We start from the raw sequence: 20,563 nt of genomic DNA, 5'->3' as shown, positions 1-20,563 counted from the left end.
TTACAATCCATAGGCCATTGGGGCTTTGTAGCATACAAAATCACAGGCATAGAATATGCACCTAGGTTGAATATTTAAAAAATAATTTAAAGAAACTGTTGATGGCAATGGTGGGATATGAACCGCCGTCTTCAGAGAGACTGAAGCCTAAATCCAGCACCTCAAACCACTCAGCCACACTACCCCAAAACTGTTATTTTTGTGTCCCTCAATCATCGTGTCTATTTGACAAAGGAGTTTGTTTTAACTGACTACGCTCACAGCAGAAATTACATGGATTTAAAGTGACAGATTGTGGACCACATTATAGTAAGCATGGTTCTTTTCAGAAACTACATTAGGTGGAATTTGCCAGCAGTTGGGCTGCATCATGAAATCGGCACAGTGCCAAGTCAGCAGGTTGATGTTGTGATGAGGAAGTGTTAAAATGAGTATACGGTTGTAGGACAACACAGATAGCAGAGGATGATTTCGATTCATCTACCTCTGGGTTATGGGCCCAGCACGCTTCCGCTGCGCCACTCTGCTCTTAGAGACTAACAGGAGTTTTACTTGGAACAGAGTATTTCTACAATATGTAATTGCTGCCTACATCTTCCAACACTGACCTTGAGCATGGAACCCCTTGGATGTCATGTATTTTTAAGCAATAATAGACTGCGGTATAGACAGCAGACGTTGGTTCGAGCCTCTCCAACATGCCTAGAAAAGCAGACCTAATTGCCCCTGCCCTACCTTGTTAGGGAGAGAGATCATTGGGAAATAGCCTTAAGTGGTTCAACTACATTAATGAGAGCTTCAGGGTGGATGCCAAGTTACCCTAGGTCCAATCTGGGAACCCGTCGGCAAAAAAAAAAAAAGAAAACAAATTCTTGAGATTACCCTGATTAACCTAACTCAGTGCCTTCTCACAATGGATACCTGTGCCCTTATACCTGTACACAAGATGTAACAATAGAGAACCTTTTTTATTTGTTGGGGAAATACAAGAAAAAGTCCAAGCACACTCCCAACGAGCAAGGACAAAGTTTATTAAAAAAAATCAAACTACAGTAAGTTCTCATCTACTCCCTGTGACCTGGGGAACTAATTACATAAACACAGCACAGGAATGTATCTGTGGCTATAGGCTCTGCACATAACTCAGTCACAGGTTTCCAGAAGGCGGCATACCCGTTTCCTGTTCCAGCTCATTTAGCCCAGCAGCAGATTTGAACAGGAGGTATCATTTGTTTCCCTTTCAAATCTGCTGCAGAGTCAATAAGCTATGGAACACTGAATCGGAACAAGAATGGGTAGGACACCTTCTGTAAACCTGGTTTCCAGAAGTTTTGCAGAGATTTCCAAATCTAGATTCAGAATAGATGAGACTTTGAACATCAGGAGTGCCTCAGGACCCCGTTCCAGCAAATGTGAATCTGTCAAAACTATTTGTGATCAATTTCATGGAAAACCCCCTACCTACATTGGCGCCGAGCCAAACGGCAAAACAGTGAATCAAGGAAGGCTTTTTAAATTGTCTGAGTTTTATAAATATCAAACCAATGGAAGATATTAACAGGCGTCTATAATGGTTTTGGTCTAAAGGACATACAGTACCAAAGAACAAAGGCGAGCAGAGTGCTCTTAAGGTGAAGACTCTAGTCCAGGTGGTGAAGAGGTGCTCATAAAGTCAAAACAAAATCATAGATGCAAGTCCCATCAACAGGCAAAACTTCAAGCACACTCCAACGAGCAAAGACTTACTTTAAAAAGCCTTTATTTAAACAGCAGGGCTATACATATTTAAAAATAATAAAACGCTAAAGACGCCTAATATACATACAGAACCTTTGTACAAGTTTCCCACCTGACAGACATAAATCCAGCATTCCTCACTGCTACACTACTGCTGAGCACACTGGTTTTCCATGGTTTCCTTAGAGCTGACATGGATAACCTCCACTTTGTGCTGCCTCCTCCTCCTCTCATCTGCCCAGGCTGTCTTCTCCTGGCAGGTGGTATTCTCCTGGAAGTTAGTGCTTTCTTGTGTCTCCGTCTCCCCTTTTTCCTTTGTCACTTTACAGTCAGTCTGAGGAGAGCTTGGGTAAAGACAAGAAAATATCATATTATACCTTTGCCCCTCACACAGGGCAAGTAAAGGCTGTGCATGGGACAAAATGACATCCCCATGTGGAACTTCAGGTGTGGAATTCCTCACTACAGTATGTGCATGCACATAGAGTAAACCAAGAACACAGATCTGATATATATATATATATATTTTACACAAAATATTTTGTACTTTTCATAATAGCCAATGAGACACCAAAAACTGACGCTTGTGTACTGACCTAGGGACGTTGGCAATTGTGACTGGAGGCTCTTCAGAGATTCTCACACACTTGGCTGGCGGTTGGTCCGAGTCTGGAACTAAAACATTTAACAAAACGTTCATAAATGTGTAGATTAGTAGATTATGTAGATTGTCAACGTGTCTTTGTTTCTTCCTTGTTACTGATAGACTTCAATTATCCAAACCACTAAATACAGAACATGAGTCAACTCAGGTTTAGTACCACCTCCTGAGCAGGGCCCAAATTAGGTCAAATCCAGAACCAGTGAAATATGTTACAGCATGACACGGATCACTTAGTTCTTGTAGTGGAAAAGAGTCATAACATGTAGAGACCTTGTTTGAGGACATCAATGTCAGTGAGGAGCTGGGCTCTGGGCATGGTTTCAAATGGTCTCTTGGTCTCCATCTCACAAGCAGCAACAGCTTCCACCTTATATAGTAGCAGATATTTACAGGAGGTTAAAATAGCAACAGAAAAGAGCAGCAGCATAATGGATACTAATCAAATATAATAAATATTGTATACAGATGAGGTGAAAAATTCCACCTTCATAACGGCAGAAGGGATGATGTCAACAGGAAGCTTTTCCTTCCTTGTCCTCTGTATGGCGTGCTTGTTCACCTCTGCAAAAGCAAGTTGTTAGTTGTGGTCCTATTGCCGGTTCATTTCGTCGCTGGCAGACAGAAACCTTGTGCCTCCCAACTTTTATGTTTTTTTTTGTTTTCTAGTAAATTAATGCCATACATAAGAGTTGTGCAAAAGTAGCAGGAAAAAGCCAAACTACAAGCTCACAACACGTTGTGAGCTTGTAGATCTGCTTTTTTAGCTTAAAGTATGGGTTTTATAAATAGTGAACCAATGGAAAGTATTTTTAAGACTAAAGAGCTTGTAACTAAACAATACATTGGATCCACTGGAACACAGGTTATTCTTCCATTTCCTCAAAAGTAACAGTTTGACATACAAGGTTTTCCCCTGGCCGTGACGATTTGAAAGAAAGTAATGTTTGGATGTAAGTACAGAACATACCATTGGGCTCATACTTGTGTTTGAGTTCCTCAACTCGCAGCTGCAGTTTGAGCTTGTCACTCTGAGCCTGTAATGAATGAAGGAATGCCGCAAAAGTTACTGCATGAATTACAAAAACCGACATGGTAAATTAAGTGATTAAAAAGTGCAGTTTAGACTTCACGGTGTATTTAATATTTACATGTGCTTGTTCACAATTGTGAACTGTATGTAAATGTTCTTTACATACAGTATATTGAAGTGTTATATACCAATATATATAGAATTAATGAAACCAAGTGGCACAAGAGCTTTGACCTGTTTAAGCAGTCTTTCAGCTGTGAAGAGTTTCCTCTCCAGCTCCAGAGCTCTCTGGCTCTCTGACAGAGCCTTCATTCTCTGACGAGACAGTTCATCCCCCATACGTTCTGCATCCTTACTGGAGATATAGACACACATTAACATCCTAAGGCAGTAAGGAACATGTTCAAAAAAAGTGTACGTTCTCACACTGAACCATGTACATCTGTCAGACAGTCTTTCCCTACATAAAACTACGCTTAGGTCCCTGTGCTTTGCACAGGGACGTAAGCGTAAGCATGTTTTTTTTTACCTTTATAATTATTTACAGGGCATCAAACTCATAAAGAAAAATTGTCTAACTCACGTTGAGTTGTTTAGCTTCATTAGGAGCAGATCAGTGTAGTATGTTTCATCTTGACTGTTCCCACTGTCTGCTGGAGCAGGACACACTGGCTGCGACTTAAACACCATCTGCAAAACAAACACGCAAAGTATGTAACTTCCAATAATGATTCTCTTGCGACAATTTCCCAAAACATAGGGCCAGGAATGGATTGGTCCCGTCGCCCAAGCATAAAAGGGGAGGTTTTCCTTCTTTAGTATGTCCTCAGGAATGTGTCCATGGATATGGGAACTTTAAAAAAAGATTATGAGATGTGGAACATCAGGCATGCAATAGAGCAGCCTGCCTGGTTTTGCCGGATGTGGCCGTGATTTGTTATTGTGGTCAACTCCATCATGTATGTGATGACATTTGCTGTAGCACATGTAGCCCTATGGATGCTGCCCTCTGTATTATGTCCATCATTATTGGCCTGTACTCTGCTCCATTTCCACTTAATTGGTATGCAACTACTTGCTTCGAGCACGTCGTGTTTCCAGCCAACATAACACAGGCACGTGTTGCTACTCCTGTGTGACCTGGTGAATTATCCTAGTCTCTTAACAGCTTGCAGTGTCATTGTCCCCCCTGGTCAGTTAATGGAGGTACAGACACATTGTCATTTGATATGCTCTTTTATTGCTCAACCGATACTTGATTGTTTACACAAAAGCCTCCGTCCGTCTCTATTGTCTAACTTGTGTGGGGATTTTTGGTTACAAAAGTAAACTAATTCAGTTCAGGGTCTCTCCCCTTAAAGAGAGTGGCATAGTCACACATTGGTTTATTCCAAAAGTATTAATAGCATCTATTTGGTCACAAAGGCAACAAGTACATCTTAAAAATAAATATCTCATGGAATCTGCTTTTGATTGTATGAACACATACTGCACGCTGTATAGTGTTTCTTGCTCAGTGCAGACTGAGTATATCTGCTGTTAACCTGAAATTCTAACTGTTGTTGAGGTATCATTAAGTTGTTATATTTATGCAATGATTTACAACACCATATTATCGAGAGATATATATTTTTTAAACATATGGTTGTATTTTAAGTTCTTAACTGTTTTCTTATACTGTCATGTAAAATGTATGTATTTATTTCTGTGTGGACCCCAGGAAGAGTAGTTGCTTCATAGTAGTAGCTAATGGGGATCCAAATAAACAATCAAGGCTTTCTTAATTGTTTAATTGATCCATAGCATCCCGTTTGTGGTTAGTCTGCCAAATGCTTTAATTTGGTTTTCATCAATTTCTTGTCCCTCATTTTCATTGTGTTTTTGCAAGCTCTTAGCTGCATTTTCTTGCCCTACTAGTGCCACCTTTGATTTTTGGGCGATTTATTTTCTTTTCATTTATTTTTGTCAAAAGGCCCAATTGACTGGCTTGTTGGTCACTGGTATGTGGAGTGGGTGCTGGCTGACCGTGTGATGTCAGCTATCCCCGTCTCTCCTAAAAAGAATGACAAGGCTTCACTTGGCTTTTATGGTCCCGATGAGAACTATATGACAGTACAATGTAATCGAATCGTAACCCCAAGAATCGGAATCGTGAGATAGCAGAGGATTCACAGCCCCAACTCTGACGTGGAGGTAAGTAAGTGGAAGACATTTGTAAAGATTCAAAAAAAGGGATTCATTCTTTTACCTCTACTTTCTCCAGTTTCTGGAGTTTGGTCATGAGGCTTTGGATCTCTGAGTTTTTGTCAGACAACATGGACTGGAGCCTCTCCAGCTGGGCCGGATCAGCCCGGGAGCCTTGTAGCTGCATCAGAGTGGCCACCTGGACCTAACACATGATACGTACATACACTCATATGATGGAACCAACATACATGATACATACACTCATATGATGGAACCAACATACATGATACTGACACTCATATGATGGACCTAACATACATACTCAACATTTTCTTTGTGTTTAAATGGAATATACAAAATTGGTATTGGAAAACGTATCTTTCAGGAACCAGTATTGATAATTATTTAACGATACCCAGCCCTATGCTGATGTATGGCAGTGATTCTCAAAGGGGGTCCAGGGAACCCAATGATTCCTTGAAAGGATTCTAAATGGACCCTTACAGGTATGTAAGAGTGTACAAATGGAACCAAATGGGCCTCTAGGGGTCCATTTGGTTCCATTTGTACACTCAGATTTATCAGGGTGATATTATGGTATTAGTTTCTGTGTGTAATATGTGATTGTGTCCTATGTTCATAAGTATGTATGCGAGAATATGTGTGTTTGTGTGTCTGTCTGTCTTACCTTCATGCGGTGAAGCTGTTGCTTGCTGAAGGCATGTTGTTTTAGTAGAGACTGGTACTGGACCTTCATACTAATGAGTTTTCTCTCCATTTCAGCACGCCTGTCCTCCAACTATGATGAAATACATTTTTCAAAATATTGGTCACCAGCTTAAAAAAATAAAGTTTCATTAACATGCTTCATTGCTTTTGAAGCTATCCTTCATTAGAAGACTGAACGATTGCATTCATGTTTTACAGAATAATTTAGCTGGACTTGTGACATGATGATGATGCAACTTCTTCACAAAGTGACACAAGCTTCATTCAAATATTATTTTGTAAGATCCTGTTACATATCAACCTGTCACTTAATGTAAATGGTTTTCTATAGTATGTGACCTTTTGGGACCCTGTGAAATTCTAATTTTCTGCTTAGATCACAAATTTGTCTCAATAGAAGTTGGCATGAAAACAGGTAAAATGGGGAGACATTTTCTTGACTTAAATCCAAAGTATAAATCCAAAGGATATACTTCTTTGTCATACGACTAATAGCGAAATAAAATTATGACTAGAGGCGGGGTATAAAAAGCAGAGACATGGATTACTCCCTTTCCCTGGCAAATAGACGACAGGTATATTTTACCTCAGCGAAGAGGGAGTTTCCCTTGCTGTTGGGGTCTTGGGCCTGTTGTAGAAGCTGTTCCAGTTGAATCTGTAGGTCCTGGTTGGCTTCACGGGATTTCTACAAGAATGGAAGACAGGGATGACTCGACCCTTTTCCTCAATAATAGAAACTAAGTTCGCCCTTGCCTTACATGGCATTTACACTTGGTTCTTGGGTTTCCAAATGTGAAATAGTAAATATTCTTGCTAAATTCCCTTATTTGGCACACGCTTTATGGTCCAAACATTCCATTCCTAGACAACTAAACTTACCCAAGGTTAAATATGAAATTAGCTGCAAGGAGAACAGAACTGACCTATTATAGTTTGTGTTGCACATTTATGCATTACCGTATTGTGAGGACATATTGAAAATGTGACATTTGACCACTTCCCACAGTGCATTCTGCTGAAAAATCTATATGGCACGTTAGTGTGGGTTTTTTACTCCAGAAGCTTTGACGTCCATAAAAAAAGCTTTGAAGGTCAGCTCTACTTGAGTCCAACAGCACATTTGTGCCAACTGTCATGAAATTCCCTCAAGGTGTTCCTGAGATATTAGGTTGGGGGACATACTGTACTTCTGTACGTAGGGACGATCACCCCGAAATCATTACGCCTCTGGCACAGCTGTTCATTGGCAGGTATAGGTATTAAAAAAAAGAAGAAAAAAAAGAAAGAAACGGGAGTGGCCATTTGGGCGCAGTTGCCTGAAACCACAGACAACAAACAGTGGTTCTCACACAAGTTCTTCATGTCAAGGACCCCCAAATTGATAGCTGCAGACCACCATCTGTAAATATTTTGTGCCAGGTAGGGGCCAATCTACAAGCTCACAACACGTCACATTGCGTTGTGGGCTTGTAGATCAGCTATTTCTGAATAGCCTAAGTATAGGGTTAGTGGTTAAACTGATTTTGAAGATATATTAATTCGTTTTGCTGGGGACACCCTGGAGGAAGTCCTCTAGGACCGCTGGAGGTCCCCAGATCGCACTTTGAGAGCCACTGAAATAAAATACAGTGATGGTAATGATGTCATTATGTTTACCTCTAGTGCATTGAACCAGGAAACTGCCTCTTTCTCCCTCTCCTCTTTGTCGTCTGTAATTCGCTGGAGTTGACGCTGCAGATTGCTATTTGTCAGTAGCATCTGCTGCTTTCTGTACTGAGCTTCCTGTAATGACTGCTCCAGCTCCATCTAGGAACGAAGACAAGCAACAATTAAATTACTTTTGGAAATGCAGACGGTGGTAGGATGTCCACATATTCAAATATTAATTTATTATAGTATATGTTGACCAAAGACATGTTCCATTGAATATTTGAATCGAAACCAAGGTCGTAAAAAGTGCTTTCCCATCAGGCATGATACAAGTGCAAATATTGATCATCATTGCCTATTTTCAGTGAACACATTTGGTGTACATGGAAAAGGGAATGGACCAAGTACAGACCCATGACAGACCCTAGTCAAAAAAGTATGTAGGTCTTAAGTGGTTAAATTCAAATAATCCTAAAATATCCTAAACTCTAGCGTTCCTTACCTTAGCTTCCTCCAGCTCCATGCTCTTAGTCTGCAGTTCCAGCACCTCAGACGACATGGTGTCCTGGGCGTGTTCGTTCAAAGCTCGTAGTTCCTCCATCTTGTTGCTCAGAGTCGCAGTCTGGATTTCCAGCTTATGTCTCAACTGTTTCTCATTTAGCTGCGATTCCTCCAAGTCTGACCGCATCCTTTCCACCTGAATGAGCAGACAGACATTCAATTAAGTGACCGCAACTTCTCCATCTGAATGAACAGACAGACAGACAAAGACCAAAATAGGGATAGATTATTTTATAATATTATCGATTATTGTTTTTTATAATCAACTAAATTGATTAGTTTGATTAACTGTTGCCCCGACTAGTACCTTTTCCTTGAGTTCAGCCAGCACAGTGCTATGGTTCCTCTCCAGTTGTTCTTCTTGTTGCTGCAGCTGTTGTCTCTGTTGGCTTTTCAGAAAGTCATAGTCTGAACGCAATGACTCCAGCACCTGGATTTTCAAATCCACCTCCCGCTTCAGAGAATATTTTTCCTGCTCCAAAGCCTAAAAGACACACGATTACAATATCTGTAATTCAAGAGAAATAGAGGTAGAGCAGGGATTTCACAAATACATTCAGCACGAGACCCAAAAGTGAAATTTGATCTCTTCAAATAACACAAACTTATAAAAAATACATTATGAATTACCCACTTAAGTCTCATTTTATAAACTAGTGAAAGTAGCCAATCTAAATGAAAGAAAAACAGGTCATTTGTGCTCTGGTTGTATTCTACATTACGTAGAGACAAAACTCTGACAGCATTCAGTAGTTTATTGGTCAGTGAGTGACTCATCATACCTCCATAGCATTGGTCATCTCTATCCTCTGTTCCTCCAGTCGAGTCTCTAGTGCCGTCTGGTTCTCGATGAGGTTCAGGCCAAACTGGCCGGCTGTCTGCAGCTGCTCATCTTTATCTTTCAGCTGGCTTCTCAGCCGCTGGACCTCATCTGCTGTTGACTCACTCATCTGCAGTGGTGGAAAGTGACAAAGTACATTTAGTGGTACTATACATAAGCATATCTGGAGTTTACTTGAGCATTTTTATTTCTGGATACTTGTCAAAATTTCAATACAGCAATGCATTGATAAGTAAAATGCACTTTTAAATACTTATGTTATGTATTTTGAAAATCAAGTACTCGAGGACTCAAATAAATGTTTGACCATGCAACTTTCAGTTGTAGTTGATATTAGTTTAATATTTGACCAGAGTATCTATACTTTGACCAGGGCCTTGCAGAGACCACTGGAGGGGGGGCAGGTGCTCAAATTTAAAATATAATGAAAAGAAAAACCTGTCCTGAACATAAGTAATCATAGAAAACGTCAAAGAACACTGTGAATAATACAGTAAACTATTGACAATAATCTAGCAGTAGCTTTGAATAATAATCCTGGCTTCAGTATCAGTAACAACTGCTTGATATTCAAGGCTTTCAGATTCTTGAAATATATTGCAATAGGCCCATTTTTGTCAAATATATGGCTGGCCTTGATTAAGATGGCAATTTTGCCTAGATGTAGGAAATATTAAAGGGAACAGAGAGCAATGCTATGGAGCTCACAAATGAAATCATATCTCATTTGCGTAATCTGCACAGAAAGTGAAGTACAATTTATGGATGGGGGCGGGGGCCATCAATCAGTGAATCACAATTAAGCTGCAAAGCATAAGGAGGTGGGAGGGCATGCATGGCTGCATCAGGTGAAAACTGACAACTGATAGCAACCTGCTTATTTTATTTATATGCTATAACTATAGAGATTTTTTTTTTTAAACTTTCACTTTGACCGAGCATAAGGGGCAGAACTCGAAGAAGACCACTCAACTGGGGTTGAGTAATTGTAAGTCAGTGGTTCTCAACCTTTTCAGGCTATGAGTGATGCCCCAAAATAATCACATGTGAACCGGGGACCCCCACCCCTACCCTGATAAGCACTTGGAATTGTAGGAGTTGAGGTAGCTGTAGAATACAACTCTCGTAGACGTATTTATGATTCTGACGTTTTCAATCTACGAGAGTTGTAGACACTCCTCCCCACTGTCACCGGGACTTTCAGCTCTTAGCCTGTCCGGGGCTCCAAACATGTACAAATGCAAAAATAAGGTGCTTACCCCAAGGCCCAAATGTTAACTAACTGTCCGGAGTTCTAGTGCAATGTAATAATCCATATCTTTCAATAAAGAAGTGATTTAATCCCGTCTGTGGCCGATTCTGTCGGAAGTTCCCAATGGGCAGTAGTGACGCGCCGCATCTGGTGAAACCCGGAATTACACTCAATGTAAACTGGAAGTAAATTTGGGTGAAAAAAATGGCGTTCGGCCACAGACGGGATTAAAACACTTCTTTATTGAAAGATATGGATTATTACATTGCACGAGAACTCCTGACACTTAGTTAACATTTGGGCCTTTGGGGTAGCACCTTTATTTTTGTATTTGTACATGTTTGGATCCCCGGACAGGCTAGGAGCTGAAAGTCACGGTGACAATGGGGAGGAGTGTCTACAACTCTGGTAGATTGAAAACGTCAGAATCATAAATACGTCTACGAGAGTTGTATTCTACAGCTAGAGTTGAGGCATGACGTTCTGTTTGACTCAGTTCCACAGAAATGGTGTGGAAAATAGCCGATCTACGCACGGCATTGTGAGCTTGTAGATCGGCTATTTTCACAATTTTTGCTTCTTTCTTCTTATATTATTTGACAATTTGGCCAATGTTTAGCCCGTTTTTATTGTTGGTTGATTAGTGCTGATGCAGCAATGGACTTATTTCTGTATTAAAAAGTTCTTAAATAGTCACTTCACTATCATCTGGGGGTCCAGACCCACAGGTTGAGAACCACTGTTGTAGGTGACCAAAAACATTTTGGCAAGCGAGACCGTTGTACGACGCAGTACAGCCAAGGCTACTTCAACATTAGCTCTGGTTCAGAGCGTTAGTGAGTTCCCTCTAACGCTCTGGAAGACCCCTCGCTCTGCGCATGTACAAGGAATTCCACTGCCCTGCCAGCGTTCAAGTGTAGTGAAAATAAACAAAACCATTTCGCTACTCACCGAAGCAAAGGCTGTTTTGTGTTGTTGAATGTCTATTCTCCAACCCCGCACGCCTAAACGCACCCCACCTACTCTGTAAAATACACTTTTTGGGCAGAAAATAAAATATGTCAGCGAGACGGACATTATTTGTATTTACTCCACAGTGCCCTCTACAGATCTGGGGGATTTGAACTTACCATTAACCAAAATGTAGAGGGCACTGTGGAGCCATAGACCGGGGTTGGAGAATAGACATTCAACAACACAAAACAGCCTTTGCTTCGGTGAGTAGCGAAATGGTTTTGTTTATTTTCACTACACTTGAACGCTGGCAGGGCAGTGGAATTCCTTGTACATGCGCAGAGCGAGGGGTCTTCCAGAGCGTTAGAGGGAACTCACTAACGCTCTGAACCAGAGCTACTTCAACTTAACCTCCTAGCTAACTAGGCTTCTTTATACGTGACACTACAGACTACATGTATTAAACACTAAAACGCCCACTAACTATTGAGAATAAACATACAAAGAGAGAGACAGATAATAGATTTATGTGATGTGAACCTACCTTTTACTGTAACGTTACACAAACTAACTCCACAGTCCACACTGCGCGCCGATCAGTTTGAAAAAGCGAGAAACACCCACACCCACTCAGCTGCAGCTTTTAAGTATCGCGAGATGCTGAACTCTCGTCGTCAGTGTTGCCAGATTCTGTGAGAGAAACAAGCAACCAGGTCTAGGAAAACACGAAGCAACTAGGGCCATTTGCACTTTAAACCTATGTACTGTAGTTTATACATTGAAAATAGCCGTAATCCGTAAGCTCGTGGATTGGGCTTGTAGATTGGCTATTTAAAAAAAAAAGGAAATAAAATGTGGAATATTCTAACAACACTAATCTGATACAAAACATTTTCAGATGGGGGTAGGGACAAATACATACATTTGGGGGTCCATGACATGAAAATATTTGAGAACAACTGGTTAAAATAAATTCAAAACAAATGTGAAGGAAGCCCAAATGAGCAACTACACTTTAGAAACAAGCCCAAAAAAACGCAACCCGCAACTACCAATATTATAAATAAGACCAAAGTCCCTTATAATAAGTGGACATGGCAACACTGGTTGTCTGTCTCGCGTATAGATATATCTATGGTCTCTCTGGCGTAGTATCCGGCAAACGCACAGCAGATCTGTTTATTCCAAGCCCCCAGAGTTGCTGAGAAACATTGAAGCCGCCACCCCAGTGGCCAAAGCTGGAACTGCAGGCGGGGAGAAATACATGCGCGAGCAAAACATACTGAGATATTTATATATATAAATATAAATATGTAAACATATTATACATACATACATACATATGCATTTACATATAAATAGGCATCTCGAGTGTATTTAATAAATATCTCGCGTTCAATCCTTGACACACGGGCTGTCGTAGAACGCAAAAATGACACTAGTGCGCATGCTCATAACTCTATGTGTGGTCAAAATCGAACCAATAATTCTACTTCCGGCAGGCTTCCGAGTGCTTCAAAACGCCAGTGAGCACATTCATTGAAATGATAGCTGGGGGCGGGGCAATCCGCCCTCTAGTTATATTATACCTATATGCAGTGAGCACATTCATTGAAATGATAGCTGGGGGCGGGGCAATCCGCCCTCTTGTTATATTATACCTCTATGGTTTATTGTTTATTGTGAAGGAAGAAGCAAATCACTTCCGGTTGTGCTGTGGCCCTGGCCAGCTATCTAATAGACGGATTTCCGCGCGACGTCATCACAGAGCAGAATGCGCAATCTGCGCATGCCCGGGTGAAAGGCGCGTTCGAAAATACAGCCCTGAGCGGCAGTGAGCGCACTGGCCAATACAAACTAATAGGCGAGTGTGCTCCGGTGCGTAATTTCCAAACGCACCCATAGGCTTCCCCCTCCTCTGCGCGGTCATATTCCTCTCATGTTTACTAACAGGAAACCCGTCTATACCTCTAAGCCTTTATTGTACATCCTTTATTGTGAAGGAAGAACAAATCACTTCCGGTTGTGCTGTAGCCTGCAATGACGCATTTACAGAAGAGACGTAAACAAACCAAACGGATACAAATAAACGACTGGGAAAGACAATTCATTTTCAAATTAACGTTATGGTAAATGTACATATTATACATACAACGTTTTACACGTAAAGACTGTATGGAAACGCAAAAAAGAAGAGTACATTAGAGATCGAGAAGCACAGGCTGGGGCTTAATTGCTATGTTCTGTATTCATACAATGTTTTCCTTTATGCTTGTTTATGAATCTCTTTAATGAATGGTGCGTTTAGTTTGAGGTTCCAAACGGAGCTAGTTTTTAAATTGTCTTTTTTCTCAGCTCTTTGTGCTTTAAAGTAACTGAAGAGGCGAAGAGCTGAATGTACAGCAGTCTTTGTGCTGATATAATAACTCAAATGTATACAGTTACTGTGTGGCAGTGGTGGAAAAAGTACTCACATTGTATACTTAAGTAAAAGTATCAATACTGCAATATAGAAATACTTTGTTACAAGTAAAAGTCCGGAATTCAAAATGTACTTGAGTACAAAAGTATTGGTATCAAAATGTACTTAAAGTACCAAAAGTAGAAAGTACGCATTATGCAGAATGTCCCATTTCACAAGTTTTTAAATATATAAAATGTATACAAATCTTATGAAAATAGCAGATCTACAAGCTCACAATGCGTGCATGGCGACACATTGTGAGCTATAAATATTAATCGAAATCTACAAAATAACTAAAGTTATACAATAATTGTAGTTGAGTAAAAGTACAATATTTGCCTCTGAGGTGTGGTGGAGTAGTAAAAAAAAAAGTTAAAGTAATAAAATTGGAAATCTCCAATAAAGTAAAAATACCTCAAAATTGTACTTAAGTACAGTACTTGAGTAAATGTACTTATAGTTACGTTACACCACTGGTCTGTGGACACTGTATAACTGACAGTGTCCTGTAAGTCCATATGGGCTTCCTTGGAAGCATGACACTTTAATAAAGAAAATAATGAAATCATGTACATATATTTTATTTTAACGCCTTAGTAGCAATCCTCTCTCATTGTCACCTTTTGATGGATACTAGTTTTATGATGCAGATGTATGCTCGTCACGTTTGTTTCGTTATTGAGACTTGTTTTTGTATAGACCACAAATGACACAAATAAGAATGTTATTTAGTTGGCATGTTGTTTGTATACATCATGTTTGGTTGGTTTGATGTTTACCTGGTATCCTAGTTTCTTTGAGGCACTATAATGTTCTCTTTTGCACTCTATTTGTTGTGACTATTTACTTACCCTGTTGTTAGTTGACTATCGGTTCATGTTTAGGTGTGGTTGTGGTGGATGTATATATCTAATGTTATGTTTCTAGGTGTGATTGTGATATATGGTGGATGTACAGTATATATCTAATGTTATGTTTCTAGGTGTGGTTGTGATAGATGGTGGATGTACAGTATATATCTAATGTTATGTTTCTAGGTGTGGTTGTGATAGATGATGGATGTGTATCTAATGTTATGTTTCTAGGTGTGGTTGTGATAGATGGTGGATGTACAGTATATATCTAATGTTATGTTTGTCTATTGGTGTGGTTTTGATAGATGATGGATGTATGTATCTAACGTTATGTTTATAGGTGTGGTTGTGATAGATCATGGATGTATATATCTAATGCTATGTTTCTGTATAGGTGTGTATGTGATAGATAATGGATCTGGAGCAGAGGGACAGACTGTCAGAGCTGGTGGAGGAGTTGACCACATCAGGAGAACCGCAGCTCAGCCAAGACAAGATGAAGGAAGTCAAGAAGATTTGCAAGTAGGCTGCGCACACACACACACACACACACACACACACACACACACACACACACACACACACACACACACACACACACACACACACACACACACGCGCACACGCAGGCCATGCACGTGCATACATAAATTAAGCTGTATACCCTTATGGAGGGTTTGAGAGTTTCTCAGCCTGGGATGAACTAGCTCCACATTGATGCAGAGTACACAGGGGTTGACACTAACGGTTGCCCGACTGCCCGTGGCAAGTAAATATAACGTTCAGGCAAGAGTTTGCTTTCAGGTTGCCTGACGGGCAAGTGCATTCCGTCTTCATTAAATGTCATAGGCTATTTATTTTAGAACAATATTACCTTTTTACAACAAGCAGTTGCACTCATTCTGTTTTTTCAAAGTGACATGTCGCCACTCGGCAGTTATCGATTGGATTTAACATATTCTTTTTTCTACAAGCGCAAATTTTACCTGTCATTTTATAATTTACGGTACTTTTACTTTTCAGGCAAGTGGGCATGACCTTTGGGCAAGTAGAAAATGACCTGTACTTGCCTGACGGGCAAGTGCCCCTGAGACCTTAGTGTCAACCCCTGGTACAGACCTGTGCAGTTTTCTGTCTTTTACTGGTCATCAGAAATCATCAACAGACTAGATACTGTACTGTAGACCTTTATTGATCCAACAGGGGAAATTCAGGCACCAGAGGCAGCACAGCAGTTAGAGTACAGATACAGTGTAAAACCAAGAGTAGCAACACAATATCTAGGAGTCAAAAAATGATGTATAATATAGATATAAAGTGGTTAATATCTACACATGAAACTACTCAAGAATGTCTAGTAGTAGGAGATGAAAAGCATGCCTTTTTTTCTCCCCCCCAGAGTTTCCAACGACCACATAGAACATGCGTACCGCTCTCTCATGTCCCAGCTCAACCAGGAGCATGCAGAGATCAGGCTGTCTGCCTTCCAGATCGCCACGGAGCTCTTCTCCAGATCACACCACTTCAGAACACTACTGGTGGATAACTTCCAGGTACTGTGTTCTTCCACTGTGACATGAGCTTATAAATATCACCATAGAAGTAGAGATGTTCCCGAAGACCAGATCTTCCATCTCAATATAGATTCAGATATAGTATCTGTATACTACTAACCGTGTATGGATGTGATATGATTGCTAATATTGTTGACGCCATAGAACTTCATTTTGTAACTGAAAAAGAACATAAATGAACCTAACAATGAATACATAATAAATCCAGCCACAATTTAGTAATACATTTAATTATAACTGTAAGAGTATAAAACAGTATTCCAACAATAAACTTAAAAACACAAGTAAGACGCACGAACGCGGGAAGCGAACGCAGCTGGAAAATAACAATAAGAAGAATAGAAAGGAATGAGCAATTGTAGAGAAGTTTTCAACTTGCCATCCGGCCTGAAATATGCACAAATGACATGGAATTCTTAGATATCCCAATAGATGAACTCGTGTAGATGCTTGTAGATGTGTTATTTTTGACTGTCGCTGCTATATTTTTCTCAGAGGTATATAATTAGTCACCCAGGGGCACAGGCGAATTTCAGCCACACTGTAGTGCATGCAGGCAATGAGAGCGTGAGTCACATGGGGGCAGCCAATGAGAGCGTGAGTCACATGGGGGCGCGGCTGCACACATACTGCACACACACAGAGACACACAGACAGCACGGTTTCATAGTAGGCTCCACTTGCGCGGAGGCGCGCCTCCTTCCGCTGCGTTCGCAAAAATATTGAAAATAAGCGATACTTGTTTAGTATGAATGAGCTACAGTACTCAGACGAGCCCTCCATCGTTGCTTCCAGACCTTCCGGTTCTCCATACATCTGGCCAGCTTGTTGGTACTTTGCGCTCCTGCATCATTCTTGAGTACATCCACGTATGCTAGTGTGGGACGTCCTCGTGATCGATGCTTGGGGGGGCTCTGTGGCCTAACGTATACCACAATGGGGGTCCTTGAAATTAAAACTTTTGAGAATGTATGTATGTATGTAACCTTTATTTAACCAGGAGTAACATTGAGGTATTAAACCTCTTTTGCAAGTGAGAGCCACTGTTTTAGGCAAGCGAGTGCGACACCATTGTGTGATGGATTATAAATGCGGTATACTTCTCTTCCAGGAGTTCCTAGAGTTGACAGTGGAGACAGACTCGGAGCAGCCCCTTCCTCCTCCTAAAGAGGTAGCAAAGAAATTGAAGTCATTGGCTGTACAGACTGTCCAATCGTGGCAGGCCTCCTACGGATCAGCCTACAAGAAGCTAGCGCTGGGCTATCACTTCCTCAAACAGGTCAAGAAGGTGAGGGAGATGTTTGCTAAATGTCCGTCTAGTTCTGTGTTTCCCCGGTGGGCGCCAAAGATCACAGTGAGTTCTTGTCTTTTTTGAGGTGGTCCAACATTTTAAACATGTTGCACAAAATCATAAGTTGTTCATCCACTGCCAGTGCCTGTATATTCTCAATGTGATATCAGTCCAACTTGTCATACAGAATCTATTATCGTGTAACGTTAACATAGATAACTCCCACATGATGTAACATGTAATAAATTGTAAAAGTAATTGTTTTGAACCACTTTCAATCTTGCATCCTTATTTTAGGCATCAGGCATCAAAATAATCAATGTTTTTTTGTTCATGATATGAAAACAGGGACACTTTGGCTGCATAACAACATAGTGATGTTGTCAAAAGATTAAAACAATTACCAATATACTGTATATCGGCCAAACTGATATATTGGTCGGGCACTACCGCTGATTATGAAACCTCTCCACCATGTTCTCTGTATGTCTGTCTGTCTGCCTGTCTGTCTGCCTGTCTGTCTGTCAGGTGGACTTCCATGACGTGGAGGCCCGGACCCTGGCCGAGAGGAAGAGAGAAGAGGAGAGACAGCGGAAGATGGAGAGAATCTATGGAGAGAGAGTGGAGAAGGCTGGCAAAGAGATGGAAGGTTAAAAAAATACCATTAATAAACCTAGAACGCATGCACGCACACACACACACACACACACACACACACACACACACACACACACACACACACACACACACACACACACACACACACACACACACACACACAGGTAAAGGTACATTTTTTTTATCTTAATTTGACTCTGAGAGCATACAAATATATAAAACATTTATAGTTACATTTACTCTTACATTTGTACACTCTTGTTATGAATGGATAACATTTTACCATGCACAGTGGAGTTATAGAAACATGTTTTGGTTTGTCGGAGCCGAGGTAGTGATATTTTAGAGTTAAAATTAAAAGTTTCTTTTTTGTGTAAAAAGGTTAAGTTCTTTAGTAAACAGAAAATGCATTTTCAGGTTGGGGATATCAATTTTATCCAATCAGGGGATTGAAGTCATACAATATAGAGCTATTAAAAACATATTGTAACCCCAAAAACATCCCTTACTGTGCTTTTAAACATGAAGTGACTTTTTATCGACAGAGTCACGCCAGGAGATCGAGGAAACTCTGACAGAAATGGACTCTTGCATGAAGCTGCTCCTCGCCGACTCGTTCGACCCCTCTGACCTCCAAGTGACCGATGGGAGCCCCCGGCACCGGCAGACCCCTGACAGCAGTCAGCGATCGTCCAGCGCCGGTGACACCTCAGCGACGTCGACCAATCCTAACGGCAGGACAGACGAGGGGAACAGGTACACCTTTCATCATTATTATATCTTCTCTGTCGGGTGGAAACCTCATATGGCCAACACTACCTTCCAGGATTCAGGATTCAAATTCAAAAATTGCAAAAGTAGCAGATCTACAACTTGTGGATCTTCTACTTTTGATGCTTTTGTGTGACGCTGTAGTATGATCAATTAGGGTGTTCATTTATGAAAACACCCAAAAAGTTTAAATATAGAGATAAGAGGTGTCTGCCCGACAGCAACAATTATTTTGCATAACCGTTAGAATAATTTCCATTCATATGTGTATGAACAGCTTGATGAAATTAACAGAAATGTCATATTTCCATTAGGGATGTTAAACAACTCATATTTTGCGAGTCGATTTTTCTTGTATTTATTTATTTATTTATTTTGCTGCGCAGCAGAGAGCTGAGCTTTCCTTTAAGCGCCACAACTTCTGCAGCTGCACCCATCATGTTTAGAAATTGTATCAAAGCCCTAATGATAATAAAAAATGAGACTTTATTTTTAAACATGTGTTTAATAAACACAGAACACATAATGTAATCCGTATTGAGCTTTTTTATTTTATTGGTTGCTTTAAAAAGCTTTTCTGTACTCTGCTATATGCTTTTAATGCTGAATATTGCTGCGGAAAAACCCAATAAACAAAGTTTAAAAAAATGAAAATAAACACAGAACACTTGTTTAATCCATAGGCTACAGCAGCTTAACTAACGAGGCTGACGTTTGACAAATTAAAATAATGTAAGACTGAGCTCTCCGTCCCGATGCCAAATGATAATAGTCACAACACAACACGTTCAACAATCGTAGCTATATGGCCTCATATAAACTTTTATAACATCTTATGGAGCGTTTGGGAACCTCAGCGAGGTACTCGCCCTAAAACATGGTCGCCCCGGATCAAATCTGGCGACCTGGGAACGGTCGCCACAAGGTACTTCTACACAAAAATGGGGGCGAGTGTGTTTTGGGGCAATCGTTCCGGTTACATCAGCGTACGTTCTCTCTCACGTGGCGCTGTCATTGTTTGACGACAGGGCACGGTGTATTCTGGAAATGTCATCAGCTCACGGAAGCCTTTCCCCTCGACAACGCTAATAGCTTCTTTGCCGTCAAATCAGTGATTTTTTATGCCATCACAATGGCGAGGTTTCACGGTGAAGTCTGGTGTCTGCCATTCTGTTTTGCTTGGGTGAAGGGGCTTGGGACCGCCGGATCGGGTGGCTCGCCTTAACCCATTAAGACCTGGAACGCATCTGTGTCACTTTATATTTCTTTAGCTATTAAAAAATAAAAATAAAACAGATCTACAAGCTCATAGCGCAGCACCGAGTGCCGCGCTATGAGCTTGTAGATCTCCTATTTTTGAAAAATCTTGAAAAAAAAAGTTTTCGA

The 20,563-nt window shown here is 40.6% G+C and overlaps 2 protein-coding genes across 4 annotated transcripts in view; one reads left to right on the top strand and one right to left on the bottom strand.

The window, feature by feature from the left end:
• Window positions 1-215: 215 nt before the first annotated feature.
• On the bottom strand, window positions 216-12,228 carry spdl1 (spindle apparatus coiled-coil protein 1). The gene is made up of 15 exons (XM_084042141.1): window positions 12,150-12,228; window positions 9,341-9,508; window positions 8,866-9,042; window positions 8,500-8,694; window positions 8,004-8,153; window positions 6,934-7,032; window positions 6,307-6,417; window positions 5,680-5,820; window positions 4,015-4,121; window positions 3,666-3,786; window positions 3,369-3,435; window positions 2,886-2,962; window positions 2,672-2,768; window positions 2,334-2,412; window positions 216-2,081 (listed from the first exon to the last, which is right to left on the bottom strand). Exons 2-15 carry the CDS (start codon window positions 9,506-9,508, stop codon window positions 1,886-1,888), a joined length of 1,785 nt encoding a protein of 594 aa, XP_083898267.1. The 5' UTR covers window positions 12,150-12,228; the 3' UTR covers window positions 216-1,885.
• Window positions 12,229-13,647: 1,419 nt separating this feature from the next.
• The window catches only part of uvssa (UV-stimulated scaffold protein A), a 60,567-nt gene continuing 53,651 nt past the window's right edge, over window positions 13,648-20,563 (top strand). For all 3 annotated transcript variants that reach the window (XM_084041108.1, XM_084041107.1, XM_084041109.1), the window contains exons 1-6: window positions 13,648-13,734; window positions 15,318-15,445; window positions 16,323-16,476; window positions 17,609-17,785; window positions 18,317-18,437; window positions 18,952-19,162. In XM_084041108.1, the coding sequence (XP_083897234.1) occupies window positions 15,336-15,445; window positions 16,323-16,476; window positions 17,609-17,785; window positions 18,317-18,437; window positions 18,952-19,162 (773 nt within the window). In that variant the 5' untranslated portion in view covers window positions 13,648-13,734; window positions 15,318-15,335. The remainder of the gene's footprint in view (window positions 13,735-15,317; window positions 15,446-16,322; window positions 16,477-17,608; window positions 17,786-18,316; window positions 18,438-18,951; window positions 19,163-20,563) is intronic.

This window comes from Gymnoscopelus microlampas (genome assembly GCF_963454915.1).
Source record: "Gymnoscopelus microlampas genome assembly, chromosome: 18".
In the NCBI taxonomy this organism is placed as follows: Eukaryota; Metazoa; Chordata; class Actinopteri; order Myctophiformes; family Myctophidae; genus Gymnoscopelus; species Gymnoscopelus microlampas.
This window is presented reverse-complemented; position numbering and strand designations above follow the sequence as displayed.

What these genes read in the sequence shown, in the direction of transcription:
- spdl1 (XM_084042141.1), bottom strand. Translation starts at nt 9,508, where the DNA reads ATGAGTGAGTCAACAGCAGATGAGGTCCAGCGGCTGAGAAGCCAGCTG. An exon ending in TGGAGCTGGAGGAAGCTAAG is followed by an intron (nt 8,154 to 8,499) that starts GTAAGGAACGCT and finishes CTTCGTTCCTAG; the next exon opens with ATGGAGCTGGAGCAGTCATT. An exon ending in TCCCTTCTGCCGTTATGAAG is followed by an intron (nt 2,769 to 2,885) that starts GTGGAATTTTTC and finishes CTACTATATAAG; the next exon opens with GTGGAAGCTGTTGCTGCTTG.